The sequence below is a fragment of the Sphaerodactylus townsendi genome, linkage group LG03 (assembly GCF_021028975.2).
Source record: "Sphaerodactylus townsendi isolate TG3544 linkage group LG03, MPM_Stown_v2.3, whole genome shotgun sequence".
In the NCBI taxonomy this organism is placed as follows: Eukaryota; Metazoa; Chordata; class Lepidosauria; order Squamata; family Sphaerodactylidae; genus Sphaerodactylus; species Sphaerodactylus townsendi.
Genome location: NC_059427.1, coordinates 7,812,455 through 7,832,648, shown reverse-complemented (window position 1 = coordinate 7,832,648; position 20,194 = coordinate 7,812,455). Strand labels below are relative to the sequence as shown.

At 65.3% G+C, this 20,194-nt stretch overlaps 1 protein-coding gene across 4 annotated transcripts; it reads left to right on the top strand.

Annotated features, from left to right (window-relative positions):
* Positions 1-9,718: 9,718 nt before the first annotated feature.
* Positions 9,719-14,104, top strand: LOC125428807 (zinc finger protein 22-like). Of its 4 annotated transcripts, none has more exons than XM_048489475.1 (3): positions 9,719-10,088; positions 11,080-11,555; positions 11,640-14,104. In XM_048489475.1, the coding sequence occupies exons 1-3, from the start codon at positions 9,911-9,913 to the stop codon at positions 11,853-11,855; spliced, it is 870 nt and encodes a 289-aa protein (XP_048345432.1). In that variant the 5' UTR covers positions 9,719-9,910; the 3' UTR covers positions 11,856-14,104. The 4 variants fall into 4 exon arrangements, with proteins under 4 accessions (XP_048345432.1, XP_048345433.1, XP_048345430.1 ...); XM_048489476.1 differs by having other exon boundaries at positions 11,080-11,559; XM_048489473.1 differs by having other exon boundaries at positions 11,080-14,104.
* Positions 14,105-20,194: the final 6,090 nt, after the last annotated feature.

Below are 20,194 nucleotides of genomic sequence, written 5' to 3'. Positions count from 1 at the left end.
CCCCCCCCCCCACCCCCCCCCCCCCCCACCCCCCCCCCCCCCCACCCCCCCCCCCCCCCACCCCCCCCCCCCCCCACCCCCCCCCCCCCCCACCCCCCCCCCCCCCCACCCCCCCCCCCCCCCACCCCCCCCCCCCCCCACCCCCCCCCCCCCCCACCCCCCCCCCCCCCCACCCCCCCCCCCCCCCACCCCCCCCCCCCCCCACCCCCCCCCCCCCCCACCCCCCCCCCCCCCCACCCCCCCCCCCCCCCACCCCCCCCCCCCCCCACCCCCCCCCCCCCCCACCCCCCCCCCCCCCCACCCCCCCCCCCCCCCACCCCCCCCCCCCCCCACCCCCCCCCCCCCCCACCCCCCCCCCCCCCCACCCCCCCCCCCCCCCACCCCCCCCCCCCCCCACCCCCCCCCCCCCCCACCCCCCCCCCCCCCCACCCCCCCCCCCCCCCACCCCCCCCCCCCCCCACCCCCCCCCCCCCCCACCCCCCCCCCCCCCCACCCCCCCCCCCCCCCACCCCCCCCCCCCCCCACCCCCCCCCCCCCCCACCCCCCCCCCCCCCCACCCCCCCCCCCCCCCACCCCCCCCCCCCCCCACCCCCCCCCCCCCCCACCCCCCCCCCCCCCCACCCCCCCCCCCCCCCACCCCCCCCCCCCCCCACCCCCCCCCCCCCCCACCCCCCCCCCCCCCCACCCCCCCCCCCCCCCACCCCCCCCCCCCCCCACCCCCCCCCCCCCCCACCCCCCCCCCCCCCCACCCCCCCCCCCCCCCACCCCCCCCCCCCCCCACCCCCCCCCCCCCCCACCCCCCCCCCCCCCCACCCCCCCCCCCCCCCACCCCCCCCCCCCCCCACCCCCCCCCCCCCCCACCCCCCCCCCCCCCCACCCCCCCCCCCCCCCACCCCCCCCCCCCCCCACCCCCCCCCCCCCCCACCCCCCCCCCCCCCCACCCCCCCCCCCCCCCACCCCCCCCCCCCCCCACCCCCCCCCCCCCCCACCCCCCCCCCCCCCCACCCCCCCCCCCCCCCACCCCCCCCCCCCCCCACCCCCCCCCCCCCCCACCCCCCCCCCCCCCCACCCCCCCCCCCCCCCACCCCCCCCCCCCCCCACCCCCCCCCCCCCCCACCCCCCCCCCCCCCCACCCCCCCCCCCCCCCACCCCCCCCCCCCCCCACCCCCCCCCCCCCCCACCCCCCCCCCCCCCCACCCCCCCCCCCCCCCACCCCCCCCCCCCCCCACCCCCCCCCCCCCCCACCCCCCCCCCCCCCCACCCCCCCCCCCCCCCACCCCCCCCCCCCCCCACCCCCCCCCCCCCCCACCCCCCCCCCCCCCCACCCCCCCCCCCCCCCACCCCCCCCCCCCCCCACCCCCCCCCCCCCCCACCCCCCCCCCCCCCCACCCCCCCCCCCCCCCACCCCCCCCCCCCCCCACCCCCCCCCCCCCCCACCCCCCCCCCCCCCCACCCCCCCCCCCCCCCACCCCCCCCCCCCCCCACCCCCCCCCCCCCCCACCCCCCCCCCCCCCCACCCCCCCCCCCCCCCACCCCCCCCCCCCCCCACCCCCCCCCCCCCCCACCCCCCCCCCCCCCCACCCCCCCCCCCCCCCACCCCCCCCCCCCCCCACCCCCCCCCCCCCCCACCCCCCCCCCCCCCCACCCCCCCCCCCCCCCACCCCCCCCCCCCCCCACCCCCCCCCCCCCCCACCCCCCCCCCCCCCCACCCCCCCCCCCCCCCACCCCCCCCCCCCCCCACCCCCCCCCCCCCCCACCCCCCCCCCCCCCCACCCCCCCCCCCCCCCACCCCCCCCCCCCCCCACCCCCCCCCCCCCCCACCCCCCCCCCCCCCCACCCCCCCCCCCCCCCACCCCCCCCCCCCCCCACCCCCCCCCCCCCCCACCCCCCCCCCCCCCCACCCCCCCCCCCCCCCACCCCCCCCCCCCCCCACCCCCCCCCCCCCCCACCCCCCCCCCCCCCCACCCCCCCCCCCCCCCACCCCCCCCCCCCCCCACCCCCCCCCCCCCCCACCCCCCCCCCCCCCCACCCCCCCCCCCCCCCACCCCCCCCCCCCCCCACCCCCCCCCCCCCCCACCCCCCCCCCCCCCCACCCCCCCCCCCCCCCACCCCCCCCCCCCCCCACCCCCCCCCCCCCCCACCCCCCCCCCCCCCCACCCCCCCCCCCCCCCACCCCCCCCCCCCCCCACCCCCCCCCCCCCCCACCCCCCCCCCCCCCCACCCCCCCCCCCCCCCACCCCCCCCCCCCCCCACCCCCCCCCCCCCCCACCCCCCCCCCCCCCCACCCCCCCCCCCCCCCACCCCCCCCCCCCCCCACCCCCCCCCCCCCCCACCCCCCCCCCCCCCCACCCCCCCCCCCCCCCACCCCCCCCCCCCCCCACCCCCCCCCCCCCCCACCCCCCCCCCCCCCCACCCCCCCCCCCCCCCACCCCCCCCCCCCCCCACCCCCCCCCCCCCCCACCCCCCCCCCCCCCCACCCCCCCCCCCCCCCACCCCCCCCCCCCCCCACCCCCCCCCCCCCCCACCCCCCCCCCCCCCCACCCCCCCCCCCCCCCACCCCCCCCCCCCCCCACCCCCCCCCCCCCCCACCCCCCCCCCCCCCCACCCCCCCCCCCCCCCACCCCCCCCCCCCCCCACCCCCCCCCCCCCCCACCCCCCCCCCCCCCCACCCCCCCCCCCCCCCACCCCCCCCCCCCCCCACCCCCCCCCCCCCCCACCCCCCCCCCCCCCCACCCCCCCCCCCCCCCACCCCCCCCCCCCCCCACCCCCCCCCCCCCCCACCCCCCCCCCCCCCCACCCCCCCCCCCCCCCACCCCCCCCCCCCCCCACCCCCCCCCCCCCCCACCCCCCCCCCCCCCCACCCCCCCCCCCCCCCACCCCCCCCCCCCCCCACCCCCCCCCCCCCCCACCCCCCCCCCCCCCCACCCCCCCCCCCCCCCACCCCCCCCCCCCCCCACCCCCCCCCCCCCCCACCCCCCCCCCCCCCCACCCCCCCCCCCCCCCACCCCCCCCCCCCCCCACCCCCCCCCCCCCCCACCCCCCCCCCCCCCCACCCCCCCCCCCCCCCACCCCCCCCCCCCCCCACCCCCCCCCCCCCCCACCCCCCCCCCCCCCCACCCCCCCCCCCCCCCACCCCCCCCCCCCCCCACCCCCCCCCCCCCCCACCCCCCCCCCCCCCCACCCCCCCCCCCCCCCACCCCCCCCCCCCCCCACCCCCCCCCCCCCCCACCCCCCCCCCCCCCCACCCCCCCCCCCCCCCACCCCCCCCCCCCCCCACCCCCCCCCCCCCCCACCCCCCCCCCCCCCCACCCCCCCCCCCCCCCACCCCCCCCCCCCCCCACCCCCCCCCCCCCCCACCCCCCCCCCCCCCCACCCCCCCCCCCCCCCACCCCCCCCCCCCCCCACCCCCCCCCCCCCCCACCCCCCCCCCCCCCCACCCCCCCCCCCCCCCACCCCCCCCCCCCCCCACCCCCCCCCCCCCCCACCCCCCCCCCCCCCCACCCCCCCCCCCCCCCACCCCCCCCCCCCCCCACCCCCCCCCCCCCCCACCCCCCCCCCCCCCCACCCCCCCCCCCCCCCACCCCCCCCCCCCCCCACCCCCCCCCCCCCCCACCCCCCCCCCCCCCCACCCCCCCCCCCCCCCACCCCCCCCCCCCCCCACCCCCCCCCCCCCCCACCCCCCCCCCCCCCCACCCCCCCCCCCCCCCACCCCCCCCCCCCCCCACCCCCCCCCCCCCCCACCCCCCCCCCCCCCCACCCCCCCCCCCCCCCACCCCCCCCCCCCCCCACCCCCCCCCCCCCCCACCCCCCCCCCCCCCCACCCCCCCCCCCCCCCACCCCCCCCCCCCCCCACCCCCCCCCCCCCCCACCCCCCCCCCCCCCCACCCCCCCCCCCCCCCACCCCCCCCCCCCCCCACCCCCCCCCCCCCCCACCCCCCCCCCCCCCCACCCCCCCCCCCCCCCACCCCCCCCCCCCCCCACCCCCCCCCCCCCCCACCCCCCCCCCCCCCCACCCCCCCCCCCCCCCACCCCCCCCCCCCCCCACCCCCCCCCCCCCCCACCCCCCCCCCCCCCCACCCCCCCCCCCCCCCACCCCCCCCCCCCCCCACCCCCCCCCCCCCCCACCCCCCCCCCCCCCCACCCCCCCCCCCCCCCACCCCCCCCCCCCCCCACCCCCCCCCCCCCCCACCCCCCCCCCCCCCCACCCCCCCCCCCCCCCACCCCCCCCCCCCCCCACCCCCCCCCCCCCCCACCCCCCCCCCCCCCCACCCCCCCCCCCCCCCACCCCCCCCCCCCCCCACCCCCCCCCCCCCCCACCCCCCCCCCCCCCCACCCCCCCCCCCCCCCACCCCCCCCCCCCCCCACCCCCCCCCCCCCCCACCCCCCCCCCCCCCCACCCCCCCCCCCCCCCACCCCCCCCCCCCCCCACCCCCCCCCCCCCCCACCCCCCCCCCCCCCCACCCCCCCCCCCCCCCACCCCCCCCCCCCCCCACCCCCCCCCCCCCCCACCCCCCCCCCCCCCCACCCCCCCCCCCCCCCACCCCCCCCCCCCCCCACCCCCCCCCCCCCCCACCCCCCCCCCCCCCCACCCCCCCCCCCCCCCACCCCCCCCCCCCCCCACCCCCCCCCCCCCCCACCCCCCCCCCCCCCCACCCCCCCCCCCCCCCACCCCCCCCCCCCCCCACCCCCCCCCCCCCCCACCCCCCCCCCCCCCCACCCCCCCCCCCCCCCACCCCCCCCCCCCCCCACCCCCCCCCCCCCCCACCCCCCCCCCCCCCCACCCCCCCCCCCCCCCACCCCCCCCCCCCCCCACCCCCCCCCCCCCCCACCCCCCCCCCCCCCCACCCCCCCCCCCCCCCACCCCCCCCCCCCCCCACCCCCCCCCCCCCCCACCCCCCCCCCCCCCCACCCCCCCCCCCCCCCACCCCCCCCCCCCCCCACCCCCCCCCCCCCCCACCCCCCCCCCCCCCCACCCCCCCCCCCCCCCACCCCCCCCCCCCCCCACCCCCCCCCCCCCCCACCCCCCCCCCCCCCCACCCCCCCCCCCCCCCACCCCCCCCCCCCCCCACCCCCCCCCCCCCCCACCCCCCCCCCCCCCCACCCCCCCCCCCCCCCACCCCCCCCCCCCCCCACCCCCCCCCCCCCCCACCCCCCCCCCCCCCCACCCCCCCCCCCCCCCACCCCCCCCCCCCCCCACCCCCCCCCCCCCCCACCCCCCCCCCCCCCCACCCCCCCCCCCCCCCACCCCCCCCCCCCCCCACCCCCCCCCCCCCCCACCCCCCCCCCCCCCCACCCCCCCCCCCCCCCACCCCCCCCCCCCCCCACCCCCCCCCCCCCCCACCCCCCCCCCCCCCCACCCCCCCCCCCCCCCACCCCCCCCCCCCCCCACCCCCCCCCCCCCCCACCCCCCCCCCCCCCCACCCCCCCCCCCCCCCACCCCCCCCCCCCCCCACCCCCCCCCCCCCCCACCCCCCCCCCCCCCCACCCCCCCCCCCCCCCACCCCCCCCCCCCCCCACCCCCCCCCCCCCCCACCCCCCCCCCCCCCCACCCCCCCCCCCCCCCACCCCCCCCCCCCCCCACCCCCCCCCCCCCCCACCCCCCCCCCCCCCCACCCCCCCCCCCCCCCACCCCCCCCCCCCCCCACCCCCCCCCCCCCCCACCCCCCCCCCCCCCCACCCCCCCCCCCCCCCACCCCCCCCCCCCCCCACCCCCCCCCCCCCCCACCCCCCCCCCCCCCCACCCCCCCCCCCCCCCACCCCCCCCCCCCCCCACCCCCCCCCCCCCCCACCCCCCCCCCCCCCCACCCCCCCCCCCCCCCACCCCCCCCCCCCCCCACCCCCCCCCCCCCCCACCCCCCCCCCCCCCCACCCCCCCCCCCCCCCACCCCCCCCCCCCCCCACCCCCCCCCCCCCCCACCCCCCCCCCCCCCCACCCCCCCCCCCCCCCACCCCCCCCCCCCCCCACCCCCCCCCCCCCCCACCCCCCCCCCCCCCCACCCCCCCCCCCCCCCACCCCCCCCCCCCCCCACCCCCCCCCCCCCCCACCCCCCCCCCCCCCCACCCCCCCCCCCCCCCACCCCCCCCCCCCCCCACCCCCCCCCCCCCCCACCCCCCCCCCCCCCCACCCCCCCCCCCCCCCACCCCCCCCCCCCCCCACCCCCCCCCCCCCCCACCCCCCCCCCCCCCCACCCCCCCCCCCCCCCACCCCCCCCCCCCCCCACCCCCCCCCCCCCCCACCCCCCCCCCCCCCCACCCCCCCCCCCCCCCACCCCCCCCCCCCCCCACCCCCCCCCCCCCCCACCCCCCCCCCCCCCCACCCCCCCCCCCCCCCACCCCCCCCCCCCCCCACCCCCCCCCCCCCCCACCCCCCCCCCCCCCCACCCCCCCCCCCCCCCACCCCCCCCCCCCCCCACCCCCCCCCCCCCCCACCCCCCCCCCCCCCCACCCCCCCCCCCCCCCACCCCCCCCCCCCCCCACCCCCCCCCCCCCCCACCCCCCCCCCCCCCCACCCCCCCCCCCCCCCACCCCCCCCCCCCCCCACCCCCCCCCCCCCCCACCCCCCCCCCCCCCCACCCCCCCCCCCCCCCACCCCCCCCCCCCCCCACCCCCCCCCCCCCCCACCCCCCCCCCCCCCCACCCCCCCCCCCCCCCACCCCCCCCCCCCCCCACCCCCCCCCCCCCCCACCCCCCCCCCCCCCCACCCCCCCCCCCCCCCACCCCCCCCCCCCCCCACCCCCCCCCCCCCCCACCCCCCCCCCCCCCCACCCCCCCCCCCCCCCACCCCCCCCCCCCCCCACCCCCCCCCCCCCCCACCCCCCCCCCCCCCCACCCCCCCCCCCCCCCACCCCCCCCCCCCCCCACCCCCCCCCCCCCCCACCCCCCCCCCCCCCCACCCCCCCCCCCCCCCACCCCCCCCCCCCCCCACCCCCCCCCCCCCCCACCCCCCCCCCCCCCCACCCCCCCCCCCCCCCACCCCCCCCCCCCCCCACCCCCCCCCCCCCCCACCCCCCCCCCCCCCCACCCCCCCCCCCCCCCACCCCCCCCCCCCCCCACCCCCCCCCCCCCCCACCCCCCCCCCCCCCCACCCCCCCCCCCCCCCACCCCCCCCCCCCCCCACCCCCCCCCCCCCCCACCCCCCCCCCCCCCCACCCCCCCCCCCCCCCACCCCCCCCCCCCCCCACCCCCCCCCCCCCCCACCCCCCCCCCCCCCCACCCCCCCCCCCCCCCACCCCCCCCCCCCCCCACCCCCCCCCCCCCCCACCCCCCCCCCCCCCCACCCCCCCCCCCCCCCACCCCCCCCCCCCCCCACCCCCCCCCCCCCCCACCCCCCCCCCCCCCCACCCCCCCCCCCCCCCACCCCCCCCCCCCCCCACCCCCCCCCCCCCCCACCCCCCCCCCCCCCCACCCCCCCCCCCCCCCACCCCCCCCCCCCCCCACCCCCCCCCCCCCCCACCCCCCCCCCCCCCCACCCCCCCCCCCCCCCACCCCCCCCCCCCCCCACCCCCCCCCCCCCCCACCCCCCCCCCCCCCCACCCCCCCCCCCCCCCACCCCCCCCCCCCCCCACCCCCCCCCCCCCCCACCCCCCCCCCCCCCCACCCCCCCCCCCCCCCACCCCCCCCCCCCCCCACCCCCCCCCCCCCCCACCCCCCCCCCCCCCCACCCCCCCCCCCCCCCACCCCCCCCCCCCCCCACCCCCCCCCCCCCCCACCCCCCCCCCCCCCCACCCCCCCCCCCCCCCACCCCCCCCCCCCCCCACCCCCCCCCCCCCCCACCCCCCCCCCCCCCCACCCCCCCCCCCCCCCACCCCCCCCCCCCCCCACCCCCCCCCCCCCCCACCCCCCCCCCCCCCCACCCCCCCCCCCCCCCACCCCCCCCCCCCCCCACCCCCCCCCCCCCCCACCCCCCCCCCCCCCCACCCCCCCCCCCCCCCACCCCCCCCCCCCCCCACCCCCCCCCCCCCCCACCCCCCCCCCCCCCCACCCCCCCCCCCCCCCACCCCCCCCCCCCCCCACCCCCCCCCCCCCCCACCCCCCCCCCCCCCCACCCCCCCCCCCCCCCACCCCCCCCCCCCCCCACCCCCCCCCCCCCCCACCCCCCCCCCCCCCCACCCCCCCCCCCCCCCACCCCCCCCCCCCCCCACCCCCCCCCCCCCCCACCCCCCCCCCCCCCCACCCCCCCCCCCCCCCACCCCCCCCCCCCCCCACCCCCCCCCCCCCCCACCCCCCCCCCCCCCCACCCCCCCCCCCCCCCACCCCCCCCCCCCCCCACCCCCCCCCCCCCCCACCCCCCCCCCCCCCCACCCCCCCCCCCCCCCACCCCCCCCCCCCCCCACCCCCCCCCCCCCCCACCCCCCCCCCCCCCCACCCCCCCCCCCCCCCACCCCCCCCCCCCCCCACCCCCCCCCCCCCCCACCCCCCCCCCCCCCCACCCCCCCCCCCCCCCACCCCCCCCCCCCCCCACCCCCCCCCCCCCCCACCCCCCCCCCCCCCCACCCGCCCCTGGTGTGGAGGGAACTCCTGCTGCAGTAAACCAAGAATGGAGACAACAATCTTTTTTGCCCCAGAGAGTTTTAAAAAACAATTGTTTCTTAAGGTTTCTAAAAGTTAACTTTGGTAAATGGGTTCTTAAAGAAAACTTTTTGGTGAAGTGGCCCATCTCGAGGTGATGTTTGGAGCTCTCCTGGGACTACAACTGATCTCCACGCAACAGAGATTACTTCTCCAGGAGGAAATTGGAAGATGACATCTATGGTTTTATAGCCAATTGAAATTCCTCCCCTCCCCAAAACCCATGCTGCTGAGGCTGCACTCCCAAAATCTCCAGGTATTTCCCAAGCTGGAGCTGACAACCCTACTACTTGGGGAGAAGAATTTAGGCCAAGTCCAGCCATTGGGGGAGCATGGGGGATGTAGTGCGAGGGTGGCATTGTAGGCGTAATGTTGTGACTTCCTGGCAAAACCCAGAATTCACAACAGGTAGCTCTAGAAATCACCAGAAACTCAATGGTAAAACCTAGAGCTACATATCATTTTGTGAGTTTTCGTTGAAAGTTATATAATAGCTCAATTTATGGTGCCAATTTTGACCAATTTCCCTGCCCTCGCTAGGCAAATGGTTAGTCTAGGCCAGCGGTTCTCAACCTGTGGTTCGCGACCCCTTTGGGAGTCAAACAACCCTTTCACAGGGGTCGCCTAAGACTCTCTGCATCAGTGTTCTCCATCTGTAAAATGGATAAATGTTAGGGTTGGGGGTCACCACACATGAGGAACTGTATTAAAGGGTCACGGCATTAGGAAGGTTAAGAACCACTGGTCTAGGCAAAATAGAGGGTTATAAAGTGTAAAGTGAGAGAAAGAAGATAGCCTCCTAAAATACTAGGAGTCACTTGGTGAAGTTAATGGCTAGCAAACTGAGGACAGGTTGGAGAAAGAAAGATTCCAAGGGAAAAGGAATCTCTTTAAGGATCTTCTTAGAGAGAAATATGAGGGGGTTTCAGCAAGGAGAGCTAGCATGGTACAGTGGTTAGAGTATCAGCTATGAACTGAGAGAGCCAGGTTCAAATCCTCACTTTGCCATGGAATCTCGCTGAGTGACCTTGGGCGAGTTGGAATCTCTCTGCCTAACCTACCTCACAAAGTTGTTGTGAGGATAAAATGGAGGATAAGGTAATGATGTAAGCTGCTCTGGGTTCCCATTGGGGAGAAAGGCAGGGTATAAATGAAGTGAATGAATAATAAGAGGGGGGAAGAAGAGAAAATGCCCTCAGTCCATTTGGTCTTTTAGGGTTAAATTTGGCCAGTTTGAGGAGACATCAGAAAGCAGGGAGGGAGGGCAGTGATGTCCAATGGGTGGTGTGATGTTGTTGCCCCATTTCAAATTTAGTTTTGGTTTGCGGATGAGGACTAAGCCATGTTATCACAGGCTGTCTGCCCTTGTTCTCAGAAAGGGACCCTCCTGCCATTTCAGGTGCCGATGCCCTATTTGGAGGCAGCAGTGAGTTTCTCTGAAGCAGGACAAACTCTATCTGAATTCAAGGTGAAACAGCCATGCACAGAGGCCAAACAGGGAGGTGATGCTGGATTGTGGGGTAAGTCCCATTCCTCTGCCTCCATCACTGGATACTTTGAAATCCCTGAAATGATATCCATCCTCTCTGTCTTGGGGAGCTGTCTCCATCAAGGTGCCCAGGGGTGCCATGGAAACTACAGACATCTTTTCTGGCATCTGCTAAGTGTTTTTGGGAAATAGAGGGAGGATATATTGTCGAAGGCTTTCACGGCCGGAATCACTTGGGTGCTGTGTGGTTTCCGGGCTGTATGGCCGTGTTCTAGCAGCATTCTCTCCTGACGTTTCGCCTGCATCTGTGGCTGGCATCTTCAGAGGATCTGATCCTCTGAAGATACCATACTGGAAGCCTTTCTTTCCTTCTATTCTTCCAAGAGAAACCCTGAATAAATGAAGGAGAGAGAATTCTATGCTCTTTGCTCCTTGGAGGAAAAATGTCACAGATTTTACTCTGACCCAATGTGGTGTAGTGGTTAAAAGCAGGTGGATTCTTATCTGGTGAACTGGATTTGGTTCCCTGCTCCACCACATGAAGCCTGCTGGCTGACTTTGGGTTAGTCACATTTGTTTCAGAACTCTCTCAGCCCTACCTACTTGCTAGGGCAGGGGTCTGCAACCTGCGGCTCTCCAGATGTTCATGGAGGCCTGTTGTTTCATTGGCCTCTCCCACCATGGCCAATTGGCCATGGTGGCAGGGGCTGATGGGATTGTAGTCCATGAACATCTGGAGAGCCGCAGGTTGCAGACCCCTGTTCTAGGGTGTCCGTTGTGAGGAGAGGAAGTGAAAGAGTCTGTTAGCTGTTTTGAGAGTATTTACAATTGAGAAAATAGGGTTATAAATCCAAAATGTTCTGTTTCGATTAAAAATTTTCGTTAGTACTTGAACAACTCTACAAAGAGGGGGAAAAAACCTAGAAAAAATAGATTAACCATATGGACTTCCCATTTTTTCTGCAAAATGTCAAAGATTTTCCCAGACATATTCATGTCTAATGTTGTGTTGTTCATTCTAGCAGATTACACACATGTCAGTGAGGGTGAAGCACAAAAACACCCACTGGAAACCCCAGAGAGGATGGAACCATCCCCAAAAAGACCTAGAGAGGGTTTTTCTGGGGGTCTTGTGTACACAGAAGTTTCTGAGCAGGAACTTGGTCCAAAGATGCAACCAGCTGACCGACTCTACTTGGTTCCTTCAGATGGAAATACCTTCAAAGAACTTCAGCAGCCCAATGAGCAAAATTCAGCCAGCATGCCCAAGGAGAGTTTTAAGACAGGATCAGATTTTGTTAAGCGCAAGGTCACCGCGGCTCAGGACACATTGTACCAATGCACCATGTGCGGGAAGAAGCTGAGTCGCAAGGACCACTTGAAGAGGCACGAAGAGATCCACGACAGGAAGAAGAAACCCCACCAGTGCTCCTATTGTGAGAAGTGCTTCCGGCAGAGGTCGGACCTGGTTTTTCACGAGAGGATCCACACGGGAGAGAAACCGCACAAATGCTCTGCCTGTGGGAAGACTTTCAGAAGCACCTGCCAGCTGATTGTCCATGAGAGGATCCACACCCGGGAAAAACCGTACAAGTGTTCCGCCTGCGGCAGGAGCTTCAGCCAGAATTCAAACCTCACCGTCCACCAAAGGATCCACACGGGCGAGAAGCCCTACAAATGCTTTACCTGTGAGAAGACCTTTGTTCAGAAGTCACACCTCATCAAACACGAGAGAACCCATACAAGAGAGAAGTCGTGCAAGCGTGTAGTGTCCTTTGGAAGGAGCTTCTTAAATTGACACAGGGTTGGAATCCAAGTCCGTAAGGAAAGCACCGAGTTTGATTCCGCCCTCCTCCATGTGATTGATGGACTCTAATTCGTCAAGCCAGGTTTTTTTCCCCACTCCTTCACATGAAGTCTGCTGAGTGACCTTGGTCTAGTCACAATTCTCTCTGAACTCCCTCAGCCACAATTACCTCAGAACATATCTGTTGTGGGGAGGTGAAGGGAAGGCAATTGTAAGCCAGTGTGACACTCCTTAAAAGGTAGAGAAAAGGGTGATATAAAAACCATCTCTTCTCCTTCACTTGGTTTTGAATACATTCCTTGTTTTCCAGGAAATTTTCTGGAGGAGATGCTACCCTTTTGGGGCAATTTGCAGTGGTAACATTCTCACAGGACTCAAAAGCATACCTCCCTGCCTGATTTCTTAAGGGAAGGCATCGAAGTCCATTTAGGTTAGACTATGTGGTTCTTTGGCATAGCCTGATCTTTCAGATCTCGGAAGATAAGCAGGATCAGTACTTGGATGGGAGACTACCAGAGGCTCATTGCTTACCTGTAGTGCCCTGGAGATGGGGTCCCCATGAGTCAGTTTTGACTTGATTGCATATTATTACTGTGTTTGGTTCACTAATTCTGTCATGTCTCCTCAAACTGGCAGCTGCTCTCCATAGTCCCAGGCAAAAAAGGGTCTTTCCCATCACCTGTTACTTGGGATCCTTTAACTGGAGATCCCAGGGATTAAATATGGGACCCTCGTCAAGTGAAACAGGTACTCTTCCAGTCAATATTGGCCCATCTTATATGAATGTTCACAGATTTCTCTCAGAAGCTACGCTAGAGCTGGCCCTGGTTTGTATTTGGATGGGAGATCTCTAAGGAAGTCCAGGGTTGCAAACCCCCTCTGAACATCTCTTGCCTTTAAAACTCTGTGGGATTGCCATAGGTTAGCTGGGCCCTGACAGCACTTTCCACCACCACAGTTCCATGCAGGAAAGAACCTTTTTTGAAGGGAACCTTTGTGAAATTCCTTCCATAACTTCCAAAGTGATTATGAGAAGAATCTCAAACTCAGAGAAATCCAAGAGAAAGAGCAAGCCAGTCAAGGGCATTTGGTTTGAGCTGGGCAACCCTAAGCGGATCTTGAACCCAAAGGACAGTGTGAGGTTGAAGAAATAGTCCCTTTTATAAGAATCCTTAGAAAAGGATTCTGCTAAGCATGCCAGGTAGGGATATTTCTGGAGATTTGGGAGGACAGGGTTTGAGGAGAAGAAGGACTTCAGAAGGGTAGAATGCCATAGAACCCATCTCCAAAGCAGCCATTTCCTGCAGGGATATGGAGCTGTGTAGTCTGGGGATCAGTTGTAATTCAGGATGATCCCCAGACCTTACCTGCAGGTTGGCAACCCTAGATCCTGCTATGCACTTTGTTTTGTTTGGAAGAGATTAATGTTGCTCTGGGCCAGGAAAGACATCTGCTTAGGAATTTAATTCACAGATGAGGGTTTGACAGTCTTATACAGTCAGATGTTACTAGACCTCTTTTTATTTATGTTGGTCATATAGCATTGTTGATGTCACTTAATTCCTGCCTCCCTCCATCCCTGGCATGTAGAGCACATCTGAAGTCTTCGTGGTTTGGGAATCCTCAAGTCAAAATCCAAAATAGGGTTGCCAGGTCTGGATTTGGAAATTCCTGGAGAATTTAGGGGTGAAGCCTGGGGAGGGCAGGATTGGGGGGGGGGGGCATAGCAGGGTATACCACCATAGAGTCCACCTTCCAAAGCAGCCATTTTCTCCAAGTCTCTGTAGCTTGGAGGACAGCTGAAATTCTGGGAGGCCACTAGCCAGATTGTGATCTCTAGACTAGGTGATAGACATCATATCATCCGGAAGTCCCTCCCCAAACCCAGTCCTCCTCAGACTCCCCCCCCCCCCTTCTAGGTGTTTCCCAACATGGATCTGGCAACATGGATCTTACTTAGCCTAAAAGGCTGTAATGTTTGAATGGAGGCCCCCAAGCATATTGTAATGTGTTTCTTCCTCACCACAAAGGACACTAAATCTCAATTTAGTCTGAGTTTCCAGGGGAAGGAGCACACTTCTATTTTGCCAGATGCCCACATCCAGATTATAGCATTATGGAGTTTTAAGAACATCGGAATATCCCTGCTGGATCAGACCAGTGGTCCATCTAGTCCAGCATGTTGTTGAACACGGGCCAAAACAGTGTGGTGTAATGGTTAAGAGCACGTGGATTCTAATTTGGAGAACTGGGTTTGATTCCCCACTACTCCACCTGAGTGGCCAAGGCTTATCTGGTGAACCAGATGTGTTTCCGCACTCCTACATTCCTGCCAGGTGACCTTGGGCTAGTCACAGTTCCAGAGTTCTTCAGAACTCTCTCAGCCCCACCTACCTCACAAAGTGTCTGTTGTGGGGAGAGGCAGGGAAAGGAGCTCGTAAGCCACCCTGAGTCTTCTTACAGGAGAGAAAGGTGGGATATAAATCCAAATCTTTCTTCTTCTTCTTACTCTGCTTGATTCAAGTATTCCCCAACCAGGGAGACTTTTATCACGTTCTGTGCAGCACAAAGAAGCTACATTCTGCCCCATCACAAGCAGAGGTTTGTTTTGTTGTCTAAATTTGTCCTCCACAATTAAAGGCAAACTTAGGTGTTGTTATGATGTATTATAGAGTCAAATCCGAAGGCTGGCTTCACTGAATTTCATTGTTCTTTGATCATTACTATTTTGACATTTAAAGTCTGACACATCAGTTATACCTAAAGATGTATGTTCAATTGAGATGTATGTCCTGACACAAATTATGGAATTACATTGAATTTATCTTTTGTAACAAAAGCATTCTTGTGCTCTCCTATTATAAATTGAAACATGGGTCCACCAAGCTAATACAGTGGAACCTCAGTTTTCATTGCCTTCGGTTTTCATCAGTTTCGGTTTTCATTGATTTTTTCAGTGAAAAATTTGTCTCAGTTTTCATCGATTTGCCTCTGTTTTCATCGATTTGCCATAAGGTGCAGGGGTTTGTGGAGAAAAATCACCCGGACAAAGCTGTTGCGGGCCGTGTCTGCAACTTGTTTAATGACAATGTCTTGCTCCATTTCAGACAAATCTTAAAGAGGCGTCAGAAACAGACCTCTTTGAACAGCTTTCTGGTGTGACATTGGTCCACTGGCTCTGAAGCCAGTCCTAGTGTTATTGTTTGCTCCTGTTTTCAGCACTAAACACTATGTTTATTCATCAAAAATGTGTTTTTGGTATGTTTTTTGGAGTGCCTAGAACGGATTAATTGGATTTACATTGATTCCTATGGAAAAGTTTGCCTCGGTTTTCATCGGTTTCGGTTTTCATCGATTCTTTTCAGACGGATTACCAACAAAAACTGAGGTTCCACTGTACTGTATATTTTAAAAATATTTCCTCAGCGTTCATTTTGTGTTTTGTCACATCCATTATTTTGATCAACCATTCCTTTCTAAAGAGTTGCATTTTTATGCATTTTCGTGCTCTGATAAATTTGACAATCTTACGATATTACAATCTGGAGGGTGTCTTCCTTGCTTTCAGAAAGTGAGAAACATTTTCTCCTCACTCCTGAGGTCTACTGTTGCCAGCTCTGGGTTGGGAAATACTTAGAGGTTTTGTGAGTGGAGCCTGATGAGGGTGTGGTTTTGGAGGGAGGGGATTTCAATGAGGGATAATGTCATAAAGTCCCCCTTCAAAAGAGGCCATTTTTCTCCAGGGGAACCGATTTATGTCACCTGGAGATGAATTATAATAGTGGGAAATCACCAGCCAATACCTGGAGGTTGGCAGCCCTATTGTGGTCCCTTCTTTGTGGTTAAGTCTATTTTTAGTTAGAGTTACCAGGACATATTTTGGGGAGGGGGTTTGTGCCAAGGGTTAGAGGGCCACAGGATGCAGGACAGAGAAGGAATTGGACTAGATTGCTACCTTTGGATTGGGAAATTCCTGAAAATTTGGGGTCGGAGCTTGGAAAGAACAGGGTTCGGGGAGGGATATCAGCAGAGAAGACTTCATCGAATCATAAGAGTTGAAAGAGGCTACACAGGCCATCTAGTCCAACCTCTGCTCAGTGCAGGATCAGCCTAAAGCATCCCTGACAAGTGTTCATCCAACCACTGACTTACGACTGACAGTGAGGGGGAACTCACCATCTCCCTGGGCAGCCAATTCCAAAATATTTTTCCTGTACTTTTCTGCCCATAATTAGTAAGAACATAAGAAAAACCATGCTGTGTCAGACCAAAGTCCATCAAGCCCAGCAGTCGGTTTGCACAATGGCTGACCAGGTGCCTCTACGATGGCACCATTTCTTCCACCATTCTCTCAGAATTGAAATCCCTCAATAGGATTAAATCTCAGTCCTGGAGTGATGAGACCAGAGTTCAAATTACTACTCTGCTGCAAGGTTTTCTGGGTGGCCTTAGGTTTAAGAGTTGCTTGCTGCCTGGAGGGGGCTCGAACCCAACGGAAGTCAGTTTCAGGTAGCCGGCTCAAGCTTTACTTCCATCCTTCTGAGGTCGGTAAATTGAGTACCAGCTTGTGAGGGGCGGGTAAAGTGTAAGTGACTAGGGAAGGCAAAGCCAAACCACTCTGTACACATAGTCTGCCTCGTAAATATTGTGATATGACATCACCCCATGGGTCAGTAATGGCCTGCTGCTTGCATAGGGGACTGTCTTGACCTTTATCAACTGATGTAATTTCTCTCCTTGCTTTGAAAATCCTCACCTACCCAGTTCCACAAATTAAGCCTCTATTAAAGGGACAGGACATCTACCTCCAGGCCTGTCAGCAAGTCTCTGAATCTAACGTACCTCACAGGGTTGTCATAAGGAAAAATGAACTCTAGCAGATTCCAGATCAAAATATTACTATGCATAGAAAATTCCTTGAAAGCAGAAGACTAGCCTAACAGGGTCAGGAGAAAGGTTTTACCTCCTGCTCTTTCAGGGCTGGTTTTCTAGTTGCAGGAAGATTTTTTTAAAAAAATATTGGGCTGCACTCTGAACTGTTAGCAGTGTTGAACTCATTTGTTATGAGGGATAGATATAACTTAAATCTGACTTGCTTGGGCTGGGTCCTGGGGGAGGGGGGATGGTTGCTTCAGCTGGCTCCAGAACAGCACAGGGGGTGCCTGGACTGGTGAGCTCATAGCTGGGTAGGGTGGCTGCCTTGAGAGGGCTTATCAGACCTGTGAGCCAGCTGAGGCACTCCCCCCTCCTGGTCTGGCCTAGGGATCTGGGATCACTCAACAGTGGGGGGAGGGGTTTGCCTCAGCTGGCTCACAGACTTGATAAGCCTCTTCAAGGGGCTGGATCTGGCCCCCGACCACATGTTTGACACCCCTTAGATCATGTACTGCAAATTAATGGAGAACATCCTTTCCCTCTTTCCATTTTCTCCTACTAGGAAGTAAACAGACACTGAGGATCCAATAACATCATCAATTTCCAGGTAGGGCTTCTTCCATGATTACAGCTGATTTCCAGACTACACAGATCAGTTCTGGAGAAAATGGCTGCTTAGGAGGGTGGATGCTATGATGCTACACCCCACTGAGGTCCCTGCTCTCCTAAACCTCACTAAGCCAGACCCCACTCTGAAATTTCTGGCAACTCTAGTATCCAAACCAACATCTGTGGTGTTCCACATTCCCATAGGATTGCCACAACCTGGAGAAAGTGTGTCCTATCCCTTTAAGAAAGGCTTCATGCTGAAAAGGGGTGGGTGAAGCTTTTCATGACTTGGAGGGAAGTCACACCACCTGGCCAAGCTAAAAATGGAGAATGTAGAAAAAGAAGTATATTTATAGCACACATCTATCAGCAGATATAAGCATAATACCTAAAAATGGAACCTCCATTTACAGAGGCAGTGTACCTAAGAATACCTGATGGAAAGGCCTTGGCCTCACCTAATCCCCTGCTCATGGACTTCCCTCAGGCTACCTTGTCCAACAGAGACTGTCTTATATTCTTAAATATATTGTTTTAAAGGGGAGTTGGAAGGATATTGATCCACCAAAGTTATAAGCTTTGGTGGTTAACTAGATGTGCTCCTGGCTCCATATGCAACCCATGGAAGAATCAGTGACAGGAAATATAGAATAGTGGGTGGAGAAGTGGCTTTGTGGTAGGATTTTTTTAAAATTCACTTCTCTGTATTTTTAAAGTCCACTTAAATAACATGAAGTCTAGACACCCCTGTTGTTTCAGACTGGGGAAAAATCTTAGGGTCAAAGTTTTGGCCAACTCCCAACGGTGAAACGGTGACTAATAGTACAATCCTAAAAAAACATTTTCCTGAAAATAAGCCTAATTGCACAGAATTTACTAAGCTTCTGAGTATACCTGTTTAGGATTGCTCTCTAAGGTTGTTAACAAGTCTGGGGGGGAAACTGTTCTTCCCCTTTAACAGAGGATCTGTTAAGGACTCAATTTATTTACATCTGGGAAACTTGAATTAAACAAAACACCCTATTAAACATTATCCAAAGTTTTGGGATTTTAAAGTACAGTCCCTGCAATCCCTTGTCAATCGAAGATTGACAAGTGTTGCCTCTTGATGGAATATATTTATTAGTGAGGTGTTTAATTTTAAATGTTTTTAATTGTTTTAAGATTGTTGTACACCGCCCTGAGCTCGCAAGAGGAGGGACAGGATACCCAAAACTGCTAAAAATACATAAATACAATCACAGTTCCCAAAGAGAGGAGAAAGAAAAACAAAGAGATACCGATGGCTTGCTACCCATACTTCCGGATTCCAGCGAATGCCGCCATAAGCGGGGCGGGAGCCTCCTGTAAAAGGGTGCAATAAAGGTGGGACGATTTTTTTCCTCCTTCCTGCGGTGTGGATGGATTGGAGTCCAGCAGTATTTGAGAGACCAATAAGATTTTTGAGGGGTGTAAGCGTTTCGGGAGCCAAAGCTTCCAGTGGGCTAGCCCTGGTAATCGGGTGGTCCATTGGGAACCGGAAGTGGCTATATGATTCTGTCTCTCCCCTTTGTTTCGCACGTTAAATGAGAACAGCTTCCAGGCGAATGCAGAAGAGGGAGAGGATAAATTTTGGTAACAGTGGAGAAGGGGAATGGGAGCTTAGAAGAAAATGTTGGCCAGCTCTCTCTTCCCTGTGCAAGCGAACAGAGCTGAGTCTGCGTCCCAAACCATAAAATAATTACAGTTCTTTTGGGATGCTTGGAGAGTAAGTTTTTAAATATATATATTTAAATATATATATATATATTTGGATTTCTTTGCATCATTTGTTACAGCCTACTATTTGCCTCTAGGGCTCATTCCGCACATGCAGAATAATGCACTTTCAAACTGCTTTCAGTGCTCTTTAAAGTGCGGAATAGCAAAATCCACTTGCAAACAGTTGTGAAAGTGGTTTGAAAACGCATTATTTTGCGTGTGCGGAAAGGGCCTTAGTGTAAGGTAAAGCCAGTACAATCGGTAGAATAAGGTGTAGGATGAGCGAAGTCGTAGAGTTTAAGATTACAAAAATCTAGACGGAAGGGAAGGGAGTGTTATGCTTTTGTAAAGTCTGCGTCTGCTCTTGGTCTGTTAAGGTGGGTTTCTGAGTAAGAGTTTGAGGCAGTAGGAAGTAGGTAAGATACAGCTTACTTGCTAGCAGTGGCTATACACCTTCTGATCTGAATTTGTTTCTCCTCTGCTGGCTAGTACTTAATCTGGGTGTGGCTGGAAGCTGGAGTTGCCAACCTCCAGGTACATCCTGGAGATCACCTGCTACTAAAATCTCCAGACTACTGGGATCAGATCCCTGGAGGAAAGGTAGACTCTATTATTATTATTATTATTATTATTATTATTATTATTATTATTATTATTATTATTATGTAATAATAATAATAATAATAATAATATGAATAGATACAACACAGCCTATCGAGGGGGCTCGAGGCGATTAATACAACAATAAACATAATATAACATAAAATGGCTAAAATCTTTAAAAGCAGCGATAAAACAGTAAAAGCTAGATCTCCTTAAATACAATATAAAATACCAGCATAAAATAAAGGAAGTCCAGCAGCTCCATATTCAAAATCCTCTTCCCAAGAGGGAGAATGCTTGGAGTCCGTTTGGTGTGGTATTTTGAATGTAGAGGGCCATGAAAGGGAGGGAGGGGCACCATCAGCAGTTCCTCCAAGGCCGGAACAGCTCAAATCTTACAGGCCCTCTGAGAACTCACCCAGGTCCCGCAGGGCCAGACAGTTAGCGGAGGAAGAGGCGTTCCACCAGGCGGAGCCAGGCTATAAGGCCCACAACCCGATGTG